Here is a 21481-nt window from a genome sequence, read left to right on the forward strand (position 1 = left end):
GGGCCGGGCGGCGGCCGCCTCATGGCGCGGTGTGTGCCCTCTCCCGCAGGTGGTCCATCAGGTGCCTCTCCGGGGGAGGCGCGCCTGGCGGAGGAGCGTGGGGCAGCCGCTGCGGATCAGGACCGTGTACGACGGGAGCGTGGAGGGGTGAGTGCGCTGTGGCACGACCGCCTCCGCCGTACCTCGCGGTGCGAATCCTCTGGATTAAAACCGCTTTTTCTTTCTAAATACAGTTTGCCACCTGAGAAAAGACAGCTCATAAAGGTATGCTGCGTTTACTTCCCGTTTCTGGGCGCGCATTCTGTTGCGCGGATGAAGTCAAGGCTTTGCCYGCTCGGTCAGTCGTGGCGCAGCAGCAGTTTCGTCTCTGTGGCGGGGCAGCCGGGCCTTCGCGCGGGGTTGCGCCTCGCCCCAAAACACGGGTCGGTCAAGTGCTGGGTAACTGCTGCCTGCCCTCACCCAACGTTCAACGGTTGCAGTGGGCAACATGCTTTTAGAGTTTCTTGGTGCCGTTGGGAACARTTTAAGTATCTCTTACTGCTCTTCYCGAGATACTCGTGTCAGTAAGGAGTAGAAGAAAACCAGCCAGCTAAGCTGCGGGCCGTCACGCGGTGGGAGCTCCGGGGAAGTTTGTGATGGATGGTTCCCAGTGACCAGCAAGTTCAGGGCTGAAATGTTCACCATCTCTGAAGCTGCACGTTCAAATTATGACCGGCTTCTTGCTTGTTCTGTCATTCTACCAACAAAATACAGAGATGTTGGGACAAAACACTTCCTACATGCGTTAATAATAACTGAACTTCCTAAGAAGCAGTTAGGAAGTCTGGATCTCTGCTACTCTGCCATACCACAGGGTCTAGAAAATATCACGTAACTGTCAAGTCTGCACTGGTACTAGGCGACTTTTATTTTTGTTCTGTTTAGAGCAAACTCTTTCCACAAGCTATTTCTTATTTGGAGAAGACTTTTCAAGTACGCAAATCTACAGGTACTATACTACTAAGCAGGTATGTCAAAATTTTTCTTGAAAATCACATCCTATATTTGATACTAAAGTTTGTATTGCATAGACRTTAAGATAAGAGTAGAATAAGAACATAAGAAATTTCCTCTGAGATCAGACCAGTGGTTCAGTGGGCRCAGCATTCACTTTCAGACACTGGCAGTAGGATATGCTGTTTAGGGAGAATGCTCAAACCTCGCCACCCTCTGTGGTCAGCATCTACATTGGTTGTATTGGAGACTTTAAACGGTATATGCCCTGCCTCTTTCCTTTTATATGTACTTCTGTTTATCAACCTGTTCCTAACCTCTCTTTGAACCTGTGGATATTCTTGTAGCAGCTGGAATCACTGTGTCTCCCAGTACAGCATAACTTAACGTTTCTTTCCATGAAACTAATAATGATACTGTATTTAATATCTGTAGCACACTGTTATCGGGTCCTGTAAAACTATTCTACATTTTATTTTTAATTCTGAAGTGGTATTGACTCTCTTCCACGTTTGATTGAAGGCAGTGTGCAACAAACCAGTATTTAAGGAAGAAAGCTGACCCTCACAGATACTGCCGAGGAGCCTGTGCAAACCATACAAGATGTGGGCCTGTTATAGTTCCTGAGAAACACCTCCAGGTAAGCTAAGCCATCTAAATGTTTCTTAACCCATTTGAAGAAGTAGGGCTTGTGGAAATAACTGCAAAGGTTAATTTGCTAACTGTTCATGCCTCATTCATGAGAGATTACTAGGTCTGAGTGGCAGACCAGGAAAATTTGATTTAGTGGGAGGTTCTTTAGCTTATGCTGCTGAACCAAAAGTCAAGTAAACTTGACTGTTTGCTGTTCTTTAAGCTTGTGGTATAACAAACTGTACAGAGATTACAAGATTCCAAACTGTTGTTGCTAAATATTATGTACAAATTGTGACCTGTTACTTCATTATTCTCCTTGGTTGATGAGTCAGTTTTTTTATAGTACTAATCATAAGCTTTGGTTTTGAAGACTTTGCTAAAGAGATTATCCACTGAACCAGGAGCACACCACAGGAAATGCTTCTAACTTATTTTTCTGGTACAAACTTTTGATTCAACTAGAGTATGTGACTATCAGATATGTAACTTTCTTTTCCCTTGAAATCTCAATTAAAGAATTAAAAATGTATCAGATTACATGTAAAATGCACTTGTTACTTGTATATACTATTTCTGCCAACCACAATTTTTAGATTGGTAAGAAAGTACCCCAGTTTTGGGGTATCTGGCCTGACAATCTCCTTTTTTTTTCCCTCCCCTCACAAGTTGCCACCTTGCTAGCTTCTGATTTTTAGATCACCTTGGGGCAGTAAACTTATATATCAGAATAGCTAATCATTTGAAAGTTGTTTTTTAGCCCTGCTTTGTTTCCTGAGTTCATAGAGAGTTTTCTCATCTTCAGATGTCTTAAGATGGGATTTATTCTAGACTTCTAACTAGAAATTTTGTATGACAGAATTCAACTATCGTAGCTAATGTGTTTTAATTCTTCCATGTGAATATTGCCAAAGCAATGCAGGGTGTGCAAAGAGAATGAATGGCACTGTGGACCCATTGGCTTGCCTGACCAAGAAGGCATTCGAGATGCTGACTTTGTACTTTATGTTAGTGCTCTCACTACTGAAAGATGTGGCCATGAAAATATCATTGCATATGCAGCCTATTGCCAACTGGAAGCTGAAATGGACCGGCAAGTATTCACTGTACAATTTTTGTTAGGTTTTTAGGTGTTTATATTTGGACTTTAATTGTTTGCCTGTGTTGTGTATAGTATACTAAAGTAAAAGGTTTACAAATGAAGAAGTAAAAGAATTTCTTCCTTGATGTCTATTAAGTATGTAATATATTTGAACTAAGGTAAAGCACTATATTCTTGAAAAACCATAGAACAAATAATCAAGAAATACTGAACTCGCAAAGCTGTGGCATATAAGTCAAGGCTAATCTTCCCCTGTTTTTTGCCTTTGTCAAACAACTTTGTCAAATGTTGTTTCTATTAAATGTCGTATTTTCACAATTTAAAGGATGGAAATGGGCCCTACTTCATGGCTTATGTTTCTAGTTCAGTTACAGTTATTGAAACGGACATCTTGTAACTGTATGATGTCCTACCAAAAATTCAGCTCTCCTATACTGTTATCACTAACTTTCGTGGGGAGTATTGGAGATTATATTTTATATATGTATTATACATAGATTATATATGTATACATATTATAGAGAGAAAAAGATAAATACATGTCTGTTAATCATATATCTGAGGTTTTTTTTTCCAAATTTCAGCAGTAAACTAGTAACTACTGTTAAACAACTTATAAATGATGGAGGAAAATTGTTTGGAAGGACTTATTTCTACATTAGTCTTTTGTCTCCATTTTCTTTTAAATCAAGTAGAAGGGTTAAGTGTTGCTTTCTGCTTCTACAAGTGAATATGATCTGAACTGGCTAGTATTTCACTGAAAAAAWAATAATTTAACTGTCTTCCAGGCCAATAGCAGGGTACGCTAACTTGTGTCCAAATATGATTTCAACTCAAGCTCAGGAATTTGTTGGCATGTTGTCTACAGTGAAACATGAGATTATCCATGCACTGGTAAGGCTTGATGTTATAAAATGCATTTGTGGAAATTTGTGTTCACTTCCTATGTTCCAGCAGCTCATTGCAACAGAGAGATGTTGTGGAGGGGAGACTCTTGCTTACCTCCTTCAACTCATGTGCTAATTGCCTTGAGGTGCAACTTAAAACTTATCACAGGTTTTTTATTTGCTTGATTTTTAACTTTAAGGGTTTCTCTGCTGGACTGTTTGCATTTTATCGTGATGATGATGGAAAACCTTTAACAGCAAGATCCGTGGATGGACTTCCTCCTTTTAATGAGAGGTATTTTATTTATGTTTTTACTTATTGGACCTCTCAGTTCTCCCCATTTTATTGAAGGATATTTTTAGCTTGCTTTTTTTATAAAAATTCTTGCTGTCAGCTTGCTGAAAATCCACCTGATTCCTTTATTGGAATGCTCTGCCTTTCTTAAGTTCAATATTGTTTTCATTGTTTTCATTTTCTTTTTAGTCTTTCATTGCATTGGTGTTAAGCACTTATAATACACATATAAAAACTAAGCGAGGTTTTTATTTATTAGGAGGATTAATATTAAACATTAGAACTAGTCATGCTCAAATTTCAGTACTTCCCAAACAGCTTACTAAATTGAGATTTGTATTTTTTGTCAACTTACTTGATTTTATTTAAGGCATAAATATCATTGAAGCTCTATATATCTATGGAGAAATGAGAATGTCTAGTCTGYTGCATGGTTTTTCTGACTTGTTATTATGTGAACAAATTGCAGGGTTGGGGGATTTTGGTTTGTTGGTTTGGGACTTTTTTTCATTTAGTTGATATTCTTGCAAGGTTGTAGAAATGTTCCTTTAGACTTTTTGGAGATGGAAGGATAGCGAGGTTTTTGTTGTTTTGTTCAGGTTATTTTTTCTAAGAGGAACTTCGCTACAGTTATTCCTTCATTACAGTCTTTCCTTCTAATAAAAAAACCCTCTAAGTCTTGAGTTTACAGGCACTTTTTTATAGTAGTTTTACTTAGATATGTTAAATCAGAGATGAGAATATAGGAAATGCATCTCTTACAAAGGAGAAGTGTTGCCTGATAAACTTAGGCTTCATGAGGAAGGAGAAATAGAAAGATTGATTCAGTTTGATTATAGAGATAAATTTTTGCGCATTAGCCTATGTTTGTAGGAAATGTCTGTGACTAAAACATTCTTCTTACAGTCTAGGTTTGTATGAGTGGAGCAATAAGGTGGTTCTTAAAGCTGTGAGGCTATGGGATATACGTGGTGGCAAAATGCTGCGCCATCCTGTGTATCTTCTGATAACACCTCGTGTAGTTGTAAGTATAGATTGTGTTAAATTTTTACACTTCGTATGCTGAGATTACCATTGTGTTCCTAAGTCATAGATATTTCTTTAAGAAGTAATAACCTAACACTGAATACCTTTTTCTTAAAGTATGGCCCAAAGACTGTGTGATTAAGATAGTATGATTAGTTGGGAGGAGTATCTGAAGGCAGAAAGTGGTTGAGGGACATTATGAAATAAATAGACGTAATAAGAAAGAATGATAGGATTGGGAAGCAAACTGTAAGAGATTAAACAGAGTTGATATTAATGAATAGATTCTTTAATCTCTTTAATGCCCAATCTTTAATTGGGCACCTAGTACTTCTGTTGCCTTAACAGATAGTGTTGTCAGTAATCTTCTGGTCAAATGTTCATCCTTTTTTTTTCTTATTTAAAAACATTATTTTTGTCTTCCTATGACTTTGTCCATTACAAAATAATGCAGTTAACATTTTGTCGCGTCTATAAAGAGACATTTCCAAGAATACTTGAGAAATTTCTTTCCTCCCACACCTCTGATTTTTTTTTTTTTTAGTACAGAAATCTATCTTTAAGAGTAGTAAGTTGGCATTGGAAACGTTTTATAACGCTAGTCAAATCTAGTGACAAATAATTCTTTTTGTTTTAAATCTGACACCGCATATAGAGCAAACTTTGTTTTATTATCTGTGTTTTTTGAAATATTGGTCATGCTGATCAAGCTGTTCAGAGTGTTAAGGGTGTTCTTGTGTAGTGCCTGCCGGGCAGACTTTGGGCTCCTGGCCATAAGACTACAGCAATTTTGTGATGCATCTTAAACTTTTCAAATATTTTGCAGAAAACATTTTCTTATGCAAACTGTAGTTTACGCGTACTACTTCCTAGCAGAAAAGTGTTTGTCTCAGAAATGTTCCACAGAAGCAGTGTTGTGTTCACACACTATTAAGTGTGTGCATTTTTTTTTCCAGTAATTCTCTTGCTGTTTTGTTTCAGARATAAGTGGACAGATTGTCAGACTTGGTGTTGTGGGATTTTCTGGCTTAGTAGACATGTCAGTAAGAGAAGTGTTTTTCATTCAGAAGAAAATCAAGCAGTTGAAACACTGAAATACTTTCTTTTAAAAGATATACACTTCCCTTCTTAAAGGGTTATGTGAGTGTCTCAGTATTTTGAGAGCTGTATTGAAATGTCCCTGTGTAGGAAGAAGCTCGGAAACACTTCAATTGTCCAATCCTGGAGGGAATGGAGCTTGAAAATCAAGGTGGTATGGGTACTGAGCTCAATCACTGGGAGAAGAGACTGTTGGAGGTTAGTGCTAATACGAGAAATGTAGGGGGATATTGAAATGTGGAATTTTCTACACCTCCCTTTTTTAGTTTTACAGTGGTATGTGTAGGAGCCTTAAACTGAGATGTATCAAACCTCATTGAAATGTGTCTTAAAAAGTACCAACTTACTAATACTTAAATCTCCAATTTCTAGATAAATCCATTTTACCTCATTACCAATTCTCAGAATATGAGTTTGAGATAAGTAGACTACTAAAAAGCTAAATGTCTCTTAGGTTTTTTTTCCTGCCATTTGCTCTTTTGACAAGGTGTGCCCTCCTTTCAGCGGAAAGGGGGTATTCTTTGGGGTCGATTCAAATTTGTCATCTTCTCTTACACACTGAATCTTGGAACGCTCTGGCTATTCATTACCTTGACTTCATCTCTGTTTATGTGCCCTCTTCCAATGCCACTACAGAACCTCATCTGATCAAGAAATCAGTAATTTACCTCCTGATATTGAAGTTTATTTGTACTTATAGCTTTGTTTCTTATCATATAAATCATAGTTCCATCATATTTTTGGTATAGGTACGCTTTCTAATTATTGTTGTATATAGTGAGGTAAAGGAAATGCTTCAGACCAGAACTTTTCATGACAGTGAATTGGAAAAATACATATTCCTTGACCAAAACTGTTGGGTTTTTCCTAATTGTTATTAAACGATGGTGTGGGACAGCAGTTCAAAGCCAACTGCCATTAGACTGAAAATGATTTTAAGAACTGAAAAGGATTAGCTGAAGGGAGATTGTTACTAGTCTCCTTTTCATCTTTCTAGAGAAAGCTCTTATCTGAAAAGTTACCTATAGAATTTGGGTTTGGTCTTGGATCAACTCTGAGTAAATATTTCTGCGTTAGCGCCAAATTTGCTAGTGAAGTATGTTGAYGATAACTCCTCCTCACCATGTTAGTGCAGAGGGAAGGCTGGAAGACTACATGGTTTGAAGAAATAATAGACAAAATTCAGTAATTGAAATCCCAGGGTTGTGTAATTGAGAGTGTAATAATTAAGAGTGAATGCCTTTCCTATTAAGCCTGAAGTTCATCAAGGGGAAATGACTGAGCAGGAAAAAGGTACAGTTTTAACAATTCTTGATTTTTCAAGATGACTGGGAAACTCCCAGATGTCCAGAGTTGCTGTTCAAGGATGCTTATTTTTAATAGGGGTGGAAAATACTAGTCACACTAACGAAGCTTCCTTTAGAGTGCTGTGTTCCTTTATTCATGTTCTGTGCATCTCTTTCCTGAAATGGACTACTAGAAATGCTAGGAACATTAGCAATCTGCCTTACAAGAGGGAGCTAAATGAGCTTGACTTTCAGCCTGCCAAAAAAAGGGCTGAAAGGATATATGATTGCTATTGACAAATATGCCAGGGGAAGGAAGAGTTATTTTACCCTGAATTTAAAAAGGATAACAATTGGTCATAAAGAAAGTTAAGCTGGAATTTGGAATAAGGCTTCTTGATAGTTGGAATACTGAAGGTTTGTAAGCGTGTGATGAGGAAGGGAATTGCAGTTTTGATCCCTTTATGAAAGATGTTGGGATTTGATCATCTGTAATAAGAGACCGGAACTTATTCCATGCCATCTGAATGTATAGCTCTAAAATAAAATGCTTTTTCAGAATAAGCATTTTCTTACAATAATGTTAATCATTTTTCAGGGCCTTACTAATAATAATTGGTAACTTTCAGAATGAAGCAATGACTGGATCCCATACGCAGAATAGAGTCTTTTCCAGGATCACCTTAGCATTAATGGAAGACACTGGGTAAGAGCTAAGAAAAAGAATACTGTTTCTAGTGTGTTTTTATTTTTCATTGTACTTGATATTTGGAACTGATGTACCTGCAACACAATAATAATTAGTATAATTAGTATTACATTGAACAAGGAATTATACTAAGTATGTTTGTTTATTTCACATATTTCAAAAGCTATCCATGCTTAATCTGTCCATAAAGAACGTGCATTGCACTACTACTGTTTTTAGTCTATGTTTATGTTTTTTCTTACTACAAATCTTTTCTCACTTCTGTGTGACACACATTGACTAATTATTCAGCTCTTCTTGCAGATAGAAAGCATTCATGGAAGAAACTTAGGACTGTCTAGTCTAAGATTTCCTGAGTACAGGATTACTGTATATATGTAAGCCCATTAGGGAAAGATACATTTTTCTATGCTCTACTTATTTTCAAATGCATTGCTACTGAACAGATGAGCAATAAGATTTTCTGCTAGCTTTTCTTCATTGTTACTTGAAATTATAATTAGTTATGGACAGAAAAGGGTACAACTGCCCTGTTTCTTCAACCTTAGAGCATAGCATGAAGTTCTTTGAACTGCTATCTTATTAATTAGAACACCTACTTTTAAGTAACTGTCTTTTCATTTCAAAATACCTTTGCAGCTGGTATAAAGCAAATTACAGCATGGCGGAGAAATTAGACTGGGGACGTAACAAAGGCTGTGACTTCGTGATGAAGAGCTGCAAGTTTTGGATTGACCAAAAGAGACAAAAGTAAGAAATAGTGTTTCTTAAAAAAAAAAAAAAAAAAAAATCTGATGCTTGTTTATAGTTTTCTTTCTCAAATACAATTCAGTAAAAAAAAAAAAAAATCAAGGTAGATGCAGGTTAACACGGAATGCTGTCAAAAATACCTTTAGAATACAGGCAAGAAGCAAGCACGCTAAATGCGTTAAAAATAGAAGTGTTCCACCCAATAACTACAAACACAAACATCTTGGCATGTTAGATTTATTTACTCTGGTAGCTATGCTTAGGGAGGAGGTGAGGGACTYTATTTTAAAAATGTGGCTTTCTTATTTTGTCCCTTTTAATTAGAAGTGCAGCCATAGCATGTTGCACTACTGGACTGTACTTAAAGCAACAGAAGTAGATGATACCCATCTTCAAAATAAAAGCCTATTTTTTTTTTTTTTTTTTTTTTTTTTTTTTTTTTTTTTTTTTTTTTTTTTTATGCTGTTCATAAGCTTGTAGGGCACTGCTACCGAGTGGGCATGTCTTGTGTTTGTAGACTTTTTTGTTTTTTTTCTAATGATATTGTGAAACAATATCATTAAAAAACCCCACAATGTACTTACACATTTAGTTTTTTGTTTGCTGACTTGATATCCTTTAAATCAGAATGCTTATAACCAGGCAAATAATGTTAATTAACTTCTAGGCAATAAAGTAATGCTTTTGAGTTTCTCTGCTTCCCTTCTTCCCCACATTTAGTCGGTCTTGACAAACTGTATAATTAAATTATGAAAAGCAGTTAATATAATCTAATGTGACTTTGTTTGTTTGTTTTATGAAGGAGGCAATTAATCAGTCCATACTGTGACACTTTGAGGAGTAATCCTTTGCAGTTAACCTGCAGACAGGACCAAAGAGCAGTAGCAGTGTGCAACTTACAGAAGTTTCCAAAGCAGTTACCTCAGGAATATCAGGTAGAGTGGATCTTACTTTACCAAATAACTAAGTATTTGCATTATCATTTCTTGCAGCCACATAATTATATTTGGATGTGTTTGGGATTTTTTTCTTCTGAACTGGTAGATGAGAATAGATACTGTGAAAAATCTTTGTTTGAAAGAAAAGCACTTAATTTGTTGCAAAAAGTCTGGAGGCTTAAAAATCTGCATGATCTTCATGAAACAATAAAGATGTTCCTTGGCTCTTTGACCAAATTCCAGAGGAAGCAGCTGATTTTTTTTTTTTTTTTTTTTAAATGGAAGTCTCCCTGAAATGTTTTGTTTGACGTATCTCTTTACCTCATCTGCTGCCTTGTGTGGCTGTGTAGTAAGAAACTTGTTCTGTTTCATCTCAAGAGATGACTATTTATGTGGTGAGGATAGGTGATACATGCAAATATGAATCTCTGTGCACAATTTCTTAAATACTTTGAGCTCATTTGATTCACAGATACTTATAAATTGCTGTTAATAGCATTCTTCAGTAGTTACCAATGATACTACTACAGCTGTAATGTTTGGTTTTGGAAAAAAAAATATAGTGTAGAGGTGTACAGCTCTATATAGATACCACATGACAGCTGTCTTTACAGAAATTGCTTCGCTTACTGGTTTTTTTTTTTTTTTTTGTAGTATTTTGACAATCTAAATGGTGTGCCAGCAGAAGACTTGCCTTATTATGGTGGCTCAGTAGAAATTGCTGATTATTGTCCCTTTAGTCAAGAATTTAGTTGGCATTTAAGTGGTGAATTTCAACGCAGCTCAGACTGTAGAATACTGGAAAACCAACCAGGTCAGTTTTCAGAACTTCAGTATGGTATTTAAGAGACAACCTTTGTTAATCTATTGCTTGTCACCAGCAATTGCATTTAAGTGGGAGATTCAGAAAACAATTTCTCTATGCTGTTTGTTATTTGTTCTTGTGTGGTTGACTTGATCACTTTTTTTCACTTCTCGGTTTCTGCACTGTCTTTTAGCTTCCATTCTTCTTATTGTACAAAACCAAGTAGACTGGACTGAATCTTTTTTGATTATCCTGCTATATACCCAACTAACTGGATGTGAAATTAGTTTTAAACTGCCAGCTGTGCAAAGGCTCTGCTGGGAAGAGAAGCACAGCACAACTATCTTGTGTCAAATGTGTAACAGGAATCAAAATACAAGAATAACTTAAGAACTAAACAGAAATTAATCCAAATTGACCTGGCAATACAAGGCAAAAATTGTTGTTACTTTATATGACTTGGGGGGGGGGGAGCAGTTGGTTGCTTTCTTTTTTCTTTTTTTTTTTTAAATCTCTAAATACTTTCACTTTCCGTTTTTTGTAGATTTTTGCTCAAGGCAAGGAGCTTGCAGAATTGCCAGAGCCATGAGCATGCCTCCCAGGACAGCACATTAACTTTCAATACTCTAGGGTTCTAGAATGCTGTAGGATATTAACTGTAGTTTTGGGGGGTTTGTTTGTTTTTTCTAATATCCACTAAAAACACCTTGCAAGAACAACACAATCCTTACAGCAGTCTGGGTTGGCATTCGCGGGGGGGCAAGTATAATCACACAGTCCTGATGAATAGTGGGCCCTTCCACCCCCTCCCCCAATGATTTTTTTTCCTTTTGACTTTATGTATTCCCTACAGTATAATTCTTAGAGCAATGTTCACAAGGTACATAGATCTAATGTACTGTCCGAAGGGTCCCAGAAGTAAACCTGAAATGTCTGTGAGAGCATTTGCTAATTACGATACACTAACGTAGACTTTCTGTTCACTTAGTAAATTGCAATTCAGCATATTCTTTCTACCTTAGATCCTACCAAAAACTATGGTGCAGAGAAATATGGACCAAACTCTGTATGTCTTATTCAGAAATCAGCTTTTGTCATGGAACAGTGCAGGAGGAAACTTAGTTACCCTGACTGGGGTAGTGGATGTTATCAAGTATGTATGTTATTTTCTTTTTTTTTAATAACATAAAAGGAAAGCAGTCTGGCTTAAAATATAGACTGACTATTAGAACTTTATTTGGACGCTTTATGTTATCTTAAATTGCTAGACTATATGACATGCTTTGAAAATAAGTACCTTCCAACCATAAGCCTGTAATTTAGATTGTGCATCAAATTAAGCACATGGCCACTGAAAGGATTTGTATGTTACTTCCTATGTCTATTACCTGTGATACTTTCTTTGCAGCTAAATGAGAATACTTGTACTGGAATCTCTTGCTGTTGAATGTCAACATTAATCATGCTGTTTAATCGTGCTTTTTTTTTTCTTTCCTATGGAGAAAGCACTGTACATACAGCATTTCTCATTATCCCCTTCCTCTGGGTAACCTTGCTTAGAGGTATCACTCTGTAGATGGCACAACTCTAAAAGATGTACATAGTCATTAGCAGAAATATTTTATTAATTCTCAGCTAGTYATCATCATAATTGCATGAAAAAGTACAGTTCATGCTTTAAGCATCCTTGAAACAAATAGTTAAACTGAGTTCTTTAACTTCTTCCAGTTAATCTGTGCTGTATGCAGACTGTTTACTAAATACAATATTTACTAGTTGAAAGAACCTGACACTGTATGATATATCTGTGATAAGTCTCAGTACAGACCTGATCTTGTTTTTCTATTTTAAGGTTTCTTGTTCTCCGCAAGGGCTATACGTTTGGGTCAAGGACACTGCGTACTTGTGCAGCCGCTCGGGTCAAGTGCTGAGTGTTAGCATTCAGATGAATGGCTGGGTACACGTTGGGAATCTGATCTGTCCAGCCTGCTGGGACTTCTGTGATTCCTGTCCCCCTGAGCGGGATCCTCCAGCTTCCAACTTAACAAGAGTTGCACCAATTGGTAGGTTGCTTTGTGATTTGCTGAAGTGAAACTTTGRAGAGGAGAATATATGTTAATTGCTRTTTGTTTATTTATGCATCATGTTATAAATCTCCCAGAATGATGGGACAGCTTTGACTGTGAAGGGAACAGGAAAGGAGAGCTGTGGCCTTGCTATTCCAAGGTCCTTAAGAAGCAGGAGTTAAATGAGCGTGGCTGAATGTGCCTTTTTTCTTTCCTGTGCAGTCATGCTTTTGTTTCTGGGATTAAGCGAGTGGTTTATTTGTTTTCTGACGTATTTTCTTTAGTAATCWTCCTGGAGACCTAACTTTAGCCTATAAACTTGCCAGCAAATTGGATCTCTATTTTGAAGGCTGTATCCCTTTTGTAACATCCAGAAGCATCATGTTAATGGAAAATGAGTGCTTGCTTTTATAATTTCCCATTGACAATATTAATGCAGTAATCCAGAACACGAGTGATAAGTGTCAGCTTGCTTTTTAGATGTGCAGAGGGGAGCTTAGTTCACTGACTACTGGTTATTGTTTTATCATGACAGATCACTTCCTAAAATGACAGTTTATGAGAGAACAGTCCTTCCAGTATTTCACTGTAGTAGTTTTTTTTTTTTTTTTTTTTTTTGCCTGTAAAGAATTTTTTACATGTTGGATGTACTGTCTCTACTGCAGTTTTGTAGAGAAAATAAGCCTGGTTAGTTTACCTACGTCTATGATTCTTTTTCAACTTCATGTACTTAGGTTTTTGTATAACATTTCATGTAGTTTTTTTTTTTTGTTTCAGAAATGGCAGTATTTCAATGGTTGGTGAAATCACTCCAATAGATCAGTTTTTAGCATGAAAAAACTATAAAAACTAGGAGATGTCAACCTGAATTCCAGGATCTGTTTGAATTCATACTTAGCATGGGATTTTTTTTTTTCCATACATCTTTATCCAAACAGGTTTACACTTGTGTCTATGTGTGTTAAGGTTTTTTTGTTGTTGTTGTTTCTTTGTTTTTTAAGCTTTCTAGCTATAGTTACCTGCTGTAGGGGCAAACTGTGTTTCATGTGTTGGTAGTTTTCCTACTCTTTTTTTTCCCTCTCTATTCATAGAATCACAGAATGGTTGAGGTTGGAAGAGGCCTCTGGAGATCATCTACTTCAACCCCCCTGCTCAAGCAAGGTCACCTAGAGCATATTAGAAAGGGTTGCATCCAGGTGGGCTTTGAAGATCTCCAGAGAAGGAGACTCCAACCTCTCTGGGCAACCTGTGCCAGTGCTCTGTCACTTTCCAGGAAAGAAATTTTTCCTCATATTCAGATGGAACTTCSTGTGTTTCGGTTTCTGTTGCCTCTTGTCCTATTACTTAGCACCACTGCAAAGAGTTCGGTCCCATCCTCTTGACACCCTTCCTTAAGGTATTTGTAGATCCTGATAAGATCCCCCCTCAGTCTTCTCTTGCCCAGGCTGAAGAGGCCCAGCTCTCGCAGCTGTTCCTCACAGGGCAGATGCTCCAGCCCTCTGATCATCTTTGTAGCCCTACGCTGGACTCTCTCCAGTAGCTSCATGTCTCTCTTGTCCTGGGGAGCCCAGAACTGGACGCAGTACTTGAGATGAGGCCTCCCCAGGGCTGAGTAGAGAGGAAGGATCACCTCCCTCGACCTGCTGGCAACACTCTTCCCAATGCAGCCCAGGAAACCATTGGCCTTCTTGGCCACAAGGGCCCATTGCTGGCTCATGGTCAATCTGTCATCCACCAGCACTCCCAGGTCCTTCTCTGCAGAGCTGCTCTCCACAAGGTCAGCCCCTAGCTTGTACTGGTGTCTAGGGTTGTTCCTCCGTAGGTGCAGGACTCTGCACTTGCCCTTGTTGAACCTCATGAGGTTCCTCTCTGCCCAGCTCTCCAGCCTGTCCAGRTCTCTCTGAATGGCAGCACAGCCCTCAGGTGTGTCAGCCACTCCTCCCAGCTTGGTGTCATCAGCAAACTTGCTGAGGAGGCACTCTGTCCCCTCATCCCGGTCGTTGATGAAGAAGTTGAACAGGATGGGACCTAGTACTGAGCCCTGGGGGATGCCGCTAGCCACAGGCCGCCAACGGGGTCCACGCCGCTGGTGTTGATCCTCTGAGCTCTGCCTTTCAGCCAGTTCTCAATCCACCTCACTGTCTACTTGTCTAACCCACCCTTCCTGAGCTTATGTAGGAGGATCCCACCATGTCTCTGTGATTGCAGTGAGGTTGTGGCACTGTGACCGCACACAGTGCGGTTCCTCCTGTTCATTCCCCATGCTGTGTGCATTGCTGTACAGGCATTTCAGAGAGGTAGTCATGCCTGTGGGTTTCCCAGGAGAGGTGCAGGGTGATCCCCCGTAGCCATAGATCACGTGCACTTCCCCAGCTGCACGTGCTCACTAGAGGCCTCCTGACTTGAGCTGTGTTTTTGCTGACTGCCCTGTGTCTAAAACTGTCCCCTTGCCCTAGCCTTCCTAGTTGAAAGCCCTCTTTAGCAGGCTGGCCAGTCTGTTGGCAAAGACACGTGTTCCCCACTTAGTGAGGTGGATCCCATCTCTCCCTATCAGTTGCCAGTCTTCAAAGAGGGTCCTATGATCACAGAAACCAAAACCCTGTTGCCAACACCAGCGGCGCAGTCGGTTGTTAACTGGTCGTTTCCAGTCTGCCCTTGGTATTGTTAGTACCCACATGGAAGAGCAGCAGAGGGTAATAGTGTGGACAAGCCTTGGCAGTATTTCTGATGGCATCTTGTATTTGAGCCTCTGGCAGGCAGCAAACCTCTCTAGGCAAGAGTTCAGGTCAGCAGGTATGTGCCTCCATCCCTTGCAGCATGGAGTCACCCACAACAACCTCTTGTYGCTTCTTCCGGGGATTCCTGCAAGGCACAGGGTCTGTCGATCCAGCTGCTTCCCTCGAAGCCATGCCCAGCTCCTGCTGGGCTTGGAGGGCACTAAACCTGTTCTTCAATTGGAAGTTTTYGGGGAGTAAGGGGCTTTCTCCTCCAATGAGAAGTGACCAGTTTCCAGCTACCTTCTACAGTGTTGTGATGTACCACTTCACTTCGCAGAGAGCCCTCCAGCAGCTCCTGTGCTGTGGGGGATTGGGACTCCTGGAGCCGTGTGGTCTCCAGGAGCGCCCTGTCTATCTCCTGCTCATTTTCACAGATGCTATGCAGCCTACTGATGTCCTCCCATAACTCCTTTACCTGACAACAYAGCTCATCAACAACAGCACGCCTTTTACAGGAGAGCTGACTGCAAAGGCTGTCTAGGCCTTCTAGAGAGGCCCCAAGCACTCCCTGCAGCCTGACGCCTGTAGAGCTGCATCTTCTGTCAGAGGGTCTGTCTGGGTCAGAGTTTCTGACATAGCTGATGCAGCAGCTCCAACAGCTACAGGCAAATWCGCTTTGTGGCGTGTCACGACCATGTCTGAGGAAGCGGCCCTCCCAAGAYTGGGAACGAAGGCGCCTTCTTGCRCCTTCCTGCRCAAGCTGCTGCCTCTGTTAGCTGTGCTCGTCTTCATGTTCTATGAATTGTGGTGTTATGTGACTTACAGCTGCATGGCTCAAAAGGATTCAGAAAAGTCTTTCAAGAATTTGATTTTGAAATGCGGTTCTGCCCAGTCGTGCCATAGTGAACTTCCCACTTTCTTCTTGCAGTAGTAATACATTTTATCATTTGTTCTCTTAAACGCCCTTCACTGAAGGAGCATAGAAAGTTGTTATAATATAGTAAAGGAATAATCATGTTGTTTGGTTGTGTTGAATTCCTAGCCTTGAAAGCTAAAATGAATGGATGCAGATTACAAGCACGTTTTTCCTCACACTTTATTTTTTTTTTAGTGCTCTATTTACTCTTCTTTCTTGCCTCTACCTGAAAAATTTATTACCTGTATGTTTTATGTTGCCTCTACCTGAAAAATTTATTACCCATATGTTTTATGTTTTTGTCTTTTGTTTAGATTTATGCTCCTGCTCATCCAGTCTGGTTGTTACCCTCTGGTTATTGATGGCTAACTTGATTCCCCTGCTAACAGGATTTTTTCTCTGCGTGTGGAGCTAAGCACGAGGAAGGAAGGCGTTCCAAGAAGGTGATACCATCGTGCTGCACTTCTTATCGTGGAGCGCTGAGAGAGGTTTTTGTCTTTACTGGCAGCTGTATTCTGCTGAACCTCTTCTCTCCTGGCAAGTAGCAGTGCTCATAGTTGCCAAGGAGSTATCGACAACAGCAGCCAGAGTTTGAGAGGAGGAGAACTTACGTTGTCATCTCAATAAGTGCCAGTATTTTCCTGATTTACAACCTTTCATTTTGGTGCGGTAATAAGATCCAGTAAGTTGACTGTGTTAGATTTCCTGACAGCTTGGTCAAAGTTTGAAATGAGAACCTTTCTGTTTTTTTTAATGTCCTCTGTGTGACTGGTAGCAAAACATCCTCAAACTGGAAATATACCTCAGTGGTTTTGTGAAAAGCCATGCAAAAAWCAGTTGTGATCACTACTAATAACCCAGGCCTAAATAGGTGTGGAGGTTTTCTTTGTTTTTATCAATTTTTAGACCTCATGGTGAAAAAAAATAATGTAATGGGATAGTAGGCCAGTTGTTAATAATTGTTTCTGCAGTTAGATTCTGCAGCTTTTAAGCTTCTCAGAAATCTTAATATTATGTGTAAAATGTCTAATTCTTGRGGTTCAGTTAAACCTTAATACATGCACAAAGTTGAATTTTGTACTGATAACCAAATCCYATTTTTATTTAGTATGTGCAAGTACTACTGTGAAATTCAGTACATGAAATATTTGACTATTCTCAGAGTATTTGCTAGGCAAATGCATTTCAATCCTGATACGCAGTCTGCAAGATTGGTATAGTTTTTTTTTTTTTTCTTTTTTTTTTTTTTCAAATAGGGTGACCATAAATACATCTATTTTTACTTTCTGTTGATGGGGCAAATGTGATGGCTACTGTAGTCTTACAGATTTTGTTTTTTGTTTTATTTGTTTATTTTTTTAGACTAAAACTAGAATGAATGTATAAAGAAAACATAGTAATCTGTCTCTCATTTCTCCTATCTTGGACATACAGTCAATAATCCAAATGATATGGATTATCTGAGGATTTATAGTACAGTGGAGAATAATTAGATGTTTTGAACCACACAAGGGTACATCTYGCTACAAAATTCATTGCTTAATGTGCAAAATATACTAAATTAAAGAAACGAGGAAAATCTGTCTCCTTAAGGACAGGTGCTCTTTAGGACACTTGTAAAGACGATTTCCTTTTGTTTCTGACCGGGCACAAAGCATGACAAACAAACCTGTTCAGGGTGAGATAAGCCCTTAAGAGGTGCGCTCCATTGCCCAGCTGGAATAGCTTTCACTCTTGGAGAAGTGTCAGTCTTGAGCAGATGTGCCCAGCGTGCTAGAAAATGCAAAGGGAGGAATAAAGATGACGTTTCTGTCCTCTCTAACTGCGCTACGACGTTAGAGTTGTAGGTGATTCGATCCTGTTCTAAAATGAAAGGTAGGCAGAAGGAAGGGCAGGGAAYAAAACTTCTTTGGCTACAATTAAACAGTTAAATGCACTTACAACTACAGCGACAGTTCTATTATTTAAGGACAGTGAAGAAATTCTTTGTACCTGCTAGTTTGTTTTTGTAGAGAGACTCTTGTGACACTACTGAGGTGAGTGAACTCCAACCTTTACCTGGCTGAAGGCGCCACAGCCGAGAGATTACGTTGCGCTGGGCGAGTTCCCCTTCTTACCGCAGGTTATGCGYGCTCTGCTTTGGGTTACACGAGGCCTAGGTTAGCTTTAAGTAAGGGTTTCTGAGAAGCAATATGAATTAGGGATTAAATGCTTTAAATCTGTACAAGTTTGAGTTCAGAAACACTCGTTCATCAGCAAAYGCTGATCATTGTAGTATATGCACAATCAGCAGCTGGTATAAAATGATTCCTTGAAAAACTCGGAAAGGTTTGAGAATACATCCTAGGTCCCAGAGGTAGATATTGTATCTTCGTCTGTTGTGCAATAAGACAATTTAAATGGTGTCACTCAAAAATGATGCTTTTTATACTTGAAAGAAATCATTGGTTGTTTTTTTTTTTTACTGTGAAATATTTGCACTGTCTGAACTTTCTGGTTAACTTTATATCTGTAAAACCTTTTTTACTAGTGTTAATTTATTGCGCTTGGTATGTGATGTGCTAGTCTCCTGTCTGTATAAATGTGAGATTTGTCATATTTAAGTGAATATTTTTATCTCCCGCACAGTTGTTTATCTGGAGGGCTTTTTTTATTTTCTCTTCCTGAGAATTAACAGAAATCTGAAAGATGGCTTAAAAAGTCAACGCTTACCTACTCCTGACTCGTATACCGTAATTAACGAAAGAGGCTGTAGTGCCTTGTACCCGCGAGGAAAATCTGGCTGCTTCTCAGAGCTTTCTCAGGCACGTTCACCAGTACCCGCCGAGCAGCTGCGTTAGTGAGACGGTAACTGCCTTGATCATCTGAGACTGCAGTCGTAATTTCTTTGAAACGCAGCCTGTGAAAACTGGCTGTGAACTGCAGAATTGGGGGCGGCTTCTGGGAGTCGGGGAGGGAAGGCGCTTCAGCGGGCTCAAACCTGGTGTCTTCTGCTAGCCGCTCGGTGGCTGCAGCTTTTCCTGGAACCGCCGCGAAACGCGTCCGCTTCGCTTCAAAGTGCGAATGGGTTAGTGACTCCCCGAAGGAGAGTTTAAGGAAAACTGACTACCTCAGGTCTGTTTGTCTTTGAGTTAAGCTTTGAGCTTTTTGTTAACTTCTGAGTCTTAAGATGACTTCAATAAAATACGTCTCAGGTTTTTAAGAACAAAATCAATTTAGTAGGAAGCATAAGCCATTTTTGAGTGTGAAGCATAAAGCTAAAAAATTGTAGCTTAAAACAATCACTTAGGTAGCCTTAAGTATAGTATTTCCCAGCAGAAGTCGGTGTTTGTTTTAAATAAATACAAGGTTTGCAGGCAGCTACTTTAGGTTTTGTGAATATATTGTGACTTTCGAATATGGCCCAAGTAAGTCTGTGTGTTCACCGAACTAGATGACATCGTTTCCGGGTTTTGCTGTCCTAAAGATAAATGAACTAGTTTGTAGCCAAAATATTTTGAGTATATAATATTCGCAGTTTAAATTTTGTGAAAGCGTTCCACGTTTGCTTATGGAGGTCGATTGGTCTTGCAGTCTTTTTTTTTTTTTTTTTTTTCCCCAACCGAGTTGTTCAAATCTATAACACTCTAATTTGAACCTGAGGCGAGTCATATTTTAGGAGCACATTTTTCTAGTGCTGTTTCACAGATTTAGGAGGAGGAGGGCTAGCTTTTGGCTGGTACTTCGTATGCAGTGAATAAAATTACAAAGAGAAGCAGGCAGATCATTCCTCTTGCAATGGGTCAAGGTTTTGGGAGACTAGTGTAGATACAGGTTAACTTACCAAAAGAGAATTTTGACTCCTGTCGTTTGACTGTAGGTACAACGTAGCTCATTCTTGTTGTTGTAAAACAACACTAAAAAACTAGGAAGACTGATATAATTTGAAAACAGAGCTAGCAACAATCCCTTACTTTGAAAGGGACAGTTTTAAAATCTTCCTGTCCTGCAGATCTCTCTGGCTGAATATAATCCAGTAGAGAGGGCGGCGGAYGTATTTTCTTCCTCACGCTTCCTACCAAGGACTTTTGGCTGAGCAGTTCAAGGTCTTTCCCTTGCAAAATTTAGCTGCTGGGTTTTGCTTGGTTGAAGGGGTGAACATGCTTGTATGTATTGCTCTTCAGGATGGGGGGTCTGCAGTGTGTAAGTGTATATTAAATGGTGCGATCTTACAGTATCAGACTTCCAAAGTGCAAATGTTGCCTTTTTAATGTAAAACTTACCCTGGAGATAAAAACACAGTTTTGAGAGAACTGGCTGACCTTGAACATGTTTAATATTTTGATATGAAATGTAAATAGAGAACAAACTATTTTACATGGATTTTAACAGAAATTGAGATAAAAGGGCTAATTTTTTGTTATTTATGGAGTAAAATTTCCTTATTTTACTGTGTAAAAGTTTGTCATCCAGAAGAAGAAATAGTTCTGTTCATCAATAAAGTATCTGTAGAAAACTGACTCTTGTTGTTCTTTTCTTTGAGAACTGATGTTAAGTAGAAGAATAACCACAGTAAAGGAACATTATTACAACAGTCATTTATTTTTATGAGAATTTTGAAAAACGAAATTCAATCATTTCACATTTATTGATCACTATCAAACTGATGCTTGATACACTTTGCATGTAAAATGTTCTGTATTATTATTATATCATAACTGACTCTTCAGAAGCTCAGCCTGATTGTGATTTGAGGAGGTTCTCAAATTCTCTGTCCCACAATCATGTTTTTGATATTTACCGTTATCCAATATTTAAGTCTTTTTTTTTTTCACTTGAAATGGAAGATGCTGTATGAGATCTTTTCTTTGTTTTCCAGTGCTGTATAAAAGACCTAATCACATGATYCCCATTTCACCTGAAGGAATATTTACATTGCAGTGTTGAGGCTTGAGCTGTTAGCTGTGACCTGCCGCAGGTGGGAGAGCAGTTCACGTCCTCCAGCCTGGAGCCTTCGCGTGCGCTAATGTCATTGCAGTTTGGCAGCGCTCTGTCATGCTACAAACACAATTTCTGGTACCCGAGCTAGCTTTGCTAGCTGTGAGTCTGAGACTTAAAAAATATACATTCATATATATTAGATAAATGTGAAAGACATGACAACATTCGTCTAAAATGCGGAGTAATCTATTTACCTTTTTTTAATGTCAGTAAATACACGGAGACTGAAAGAACTCTTGGCTTCTCTACTAGTGTTTTGGAAAATAGGATAGAAGCAAAG

At 38.9% G+C, this 21481-nt stretch overlaps 1 protein-coding gene across 1 annotated transcript; it reads left to right on the forward strand.

Moving 5' to 3' along the window:
* Nucleotides 1-7: 7 nt before the first annotated feature.
* On the forward strand, nt 8-20720 carry LMLN (leishmanolysin like peptidase; the record flags this gene model as incomplete). Its single annotated transcript, XM_085310226.1, has 16 exons — nt 8-147; nt 234-264; nt 925-1007; nt 1516-1633; nt 2541-2719; nt 3517-3622; nt 3816-3910; nt 4817-4934; nt 6125-6232; nt 7950-8026; nt 8669-8779; nt 9582-9714; nt 10372-10531; nt 11545-11675; nt 12375-12585; nt 16536-20720. Coding segments are annotated over 16 exons (1902 nt in total), but the record flags the coding sequence as incomplete, so codon positions are not given.
* Between the last annotated feature and the right edge of the window lie 761 nt (nt 20721-21481).

This window comes from Rhea americana, unplaced genomic scaffold (assembly GCF_003343005.1).
Source record: "Rhea americana isolate MKP2758 unplaced genomic scaffold, rheAme1 scaffold_313, whole genome shotgun sequence".
Classification (NCBI taxonomy): domain Eukaryota; kingdom Metazoa; phylum Chordata; class Aves; order Rheiformes; family Rheidae; genus Rhea; species Rhea americana.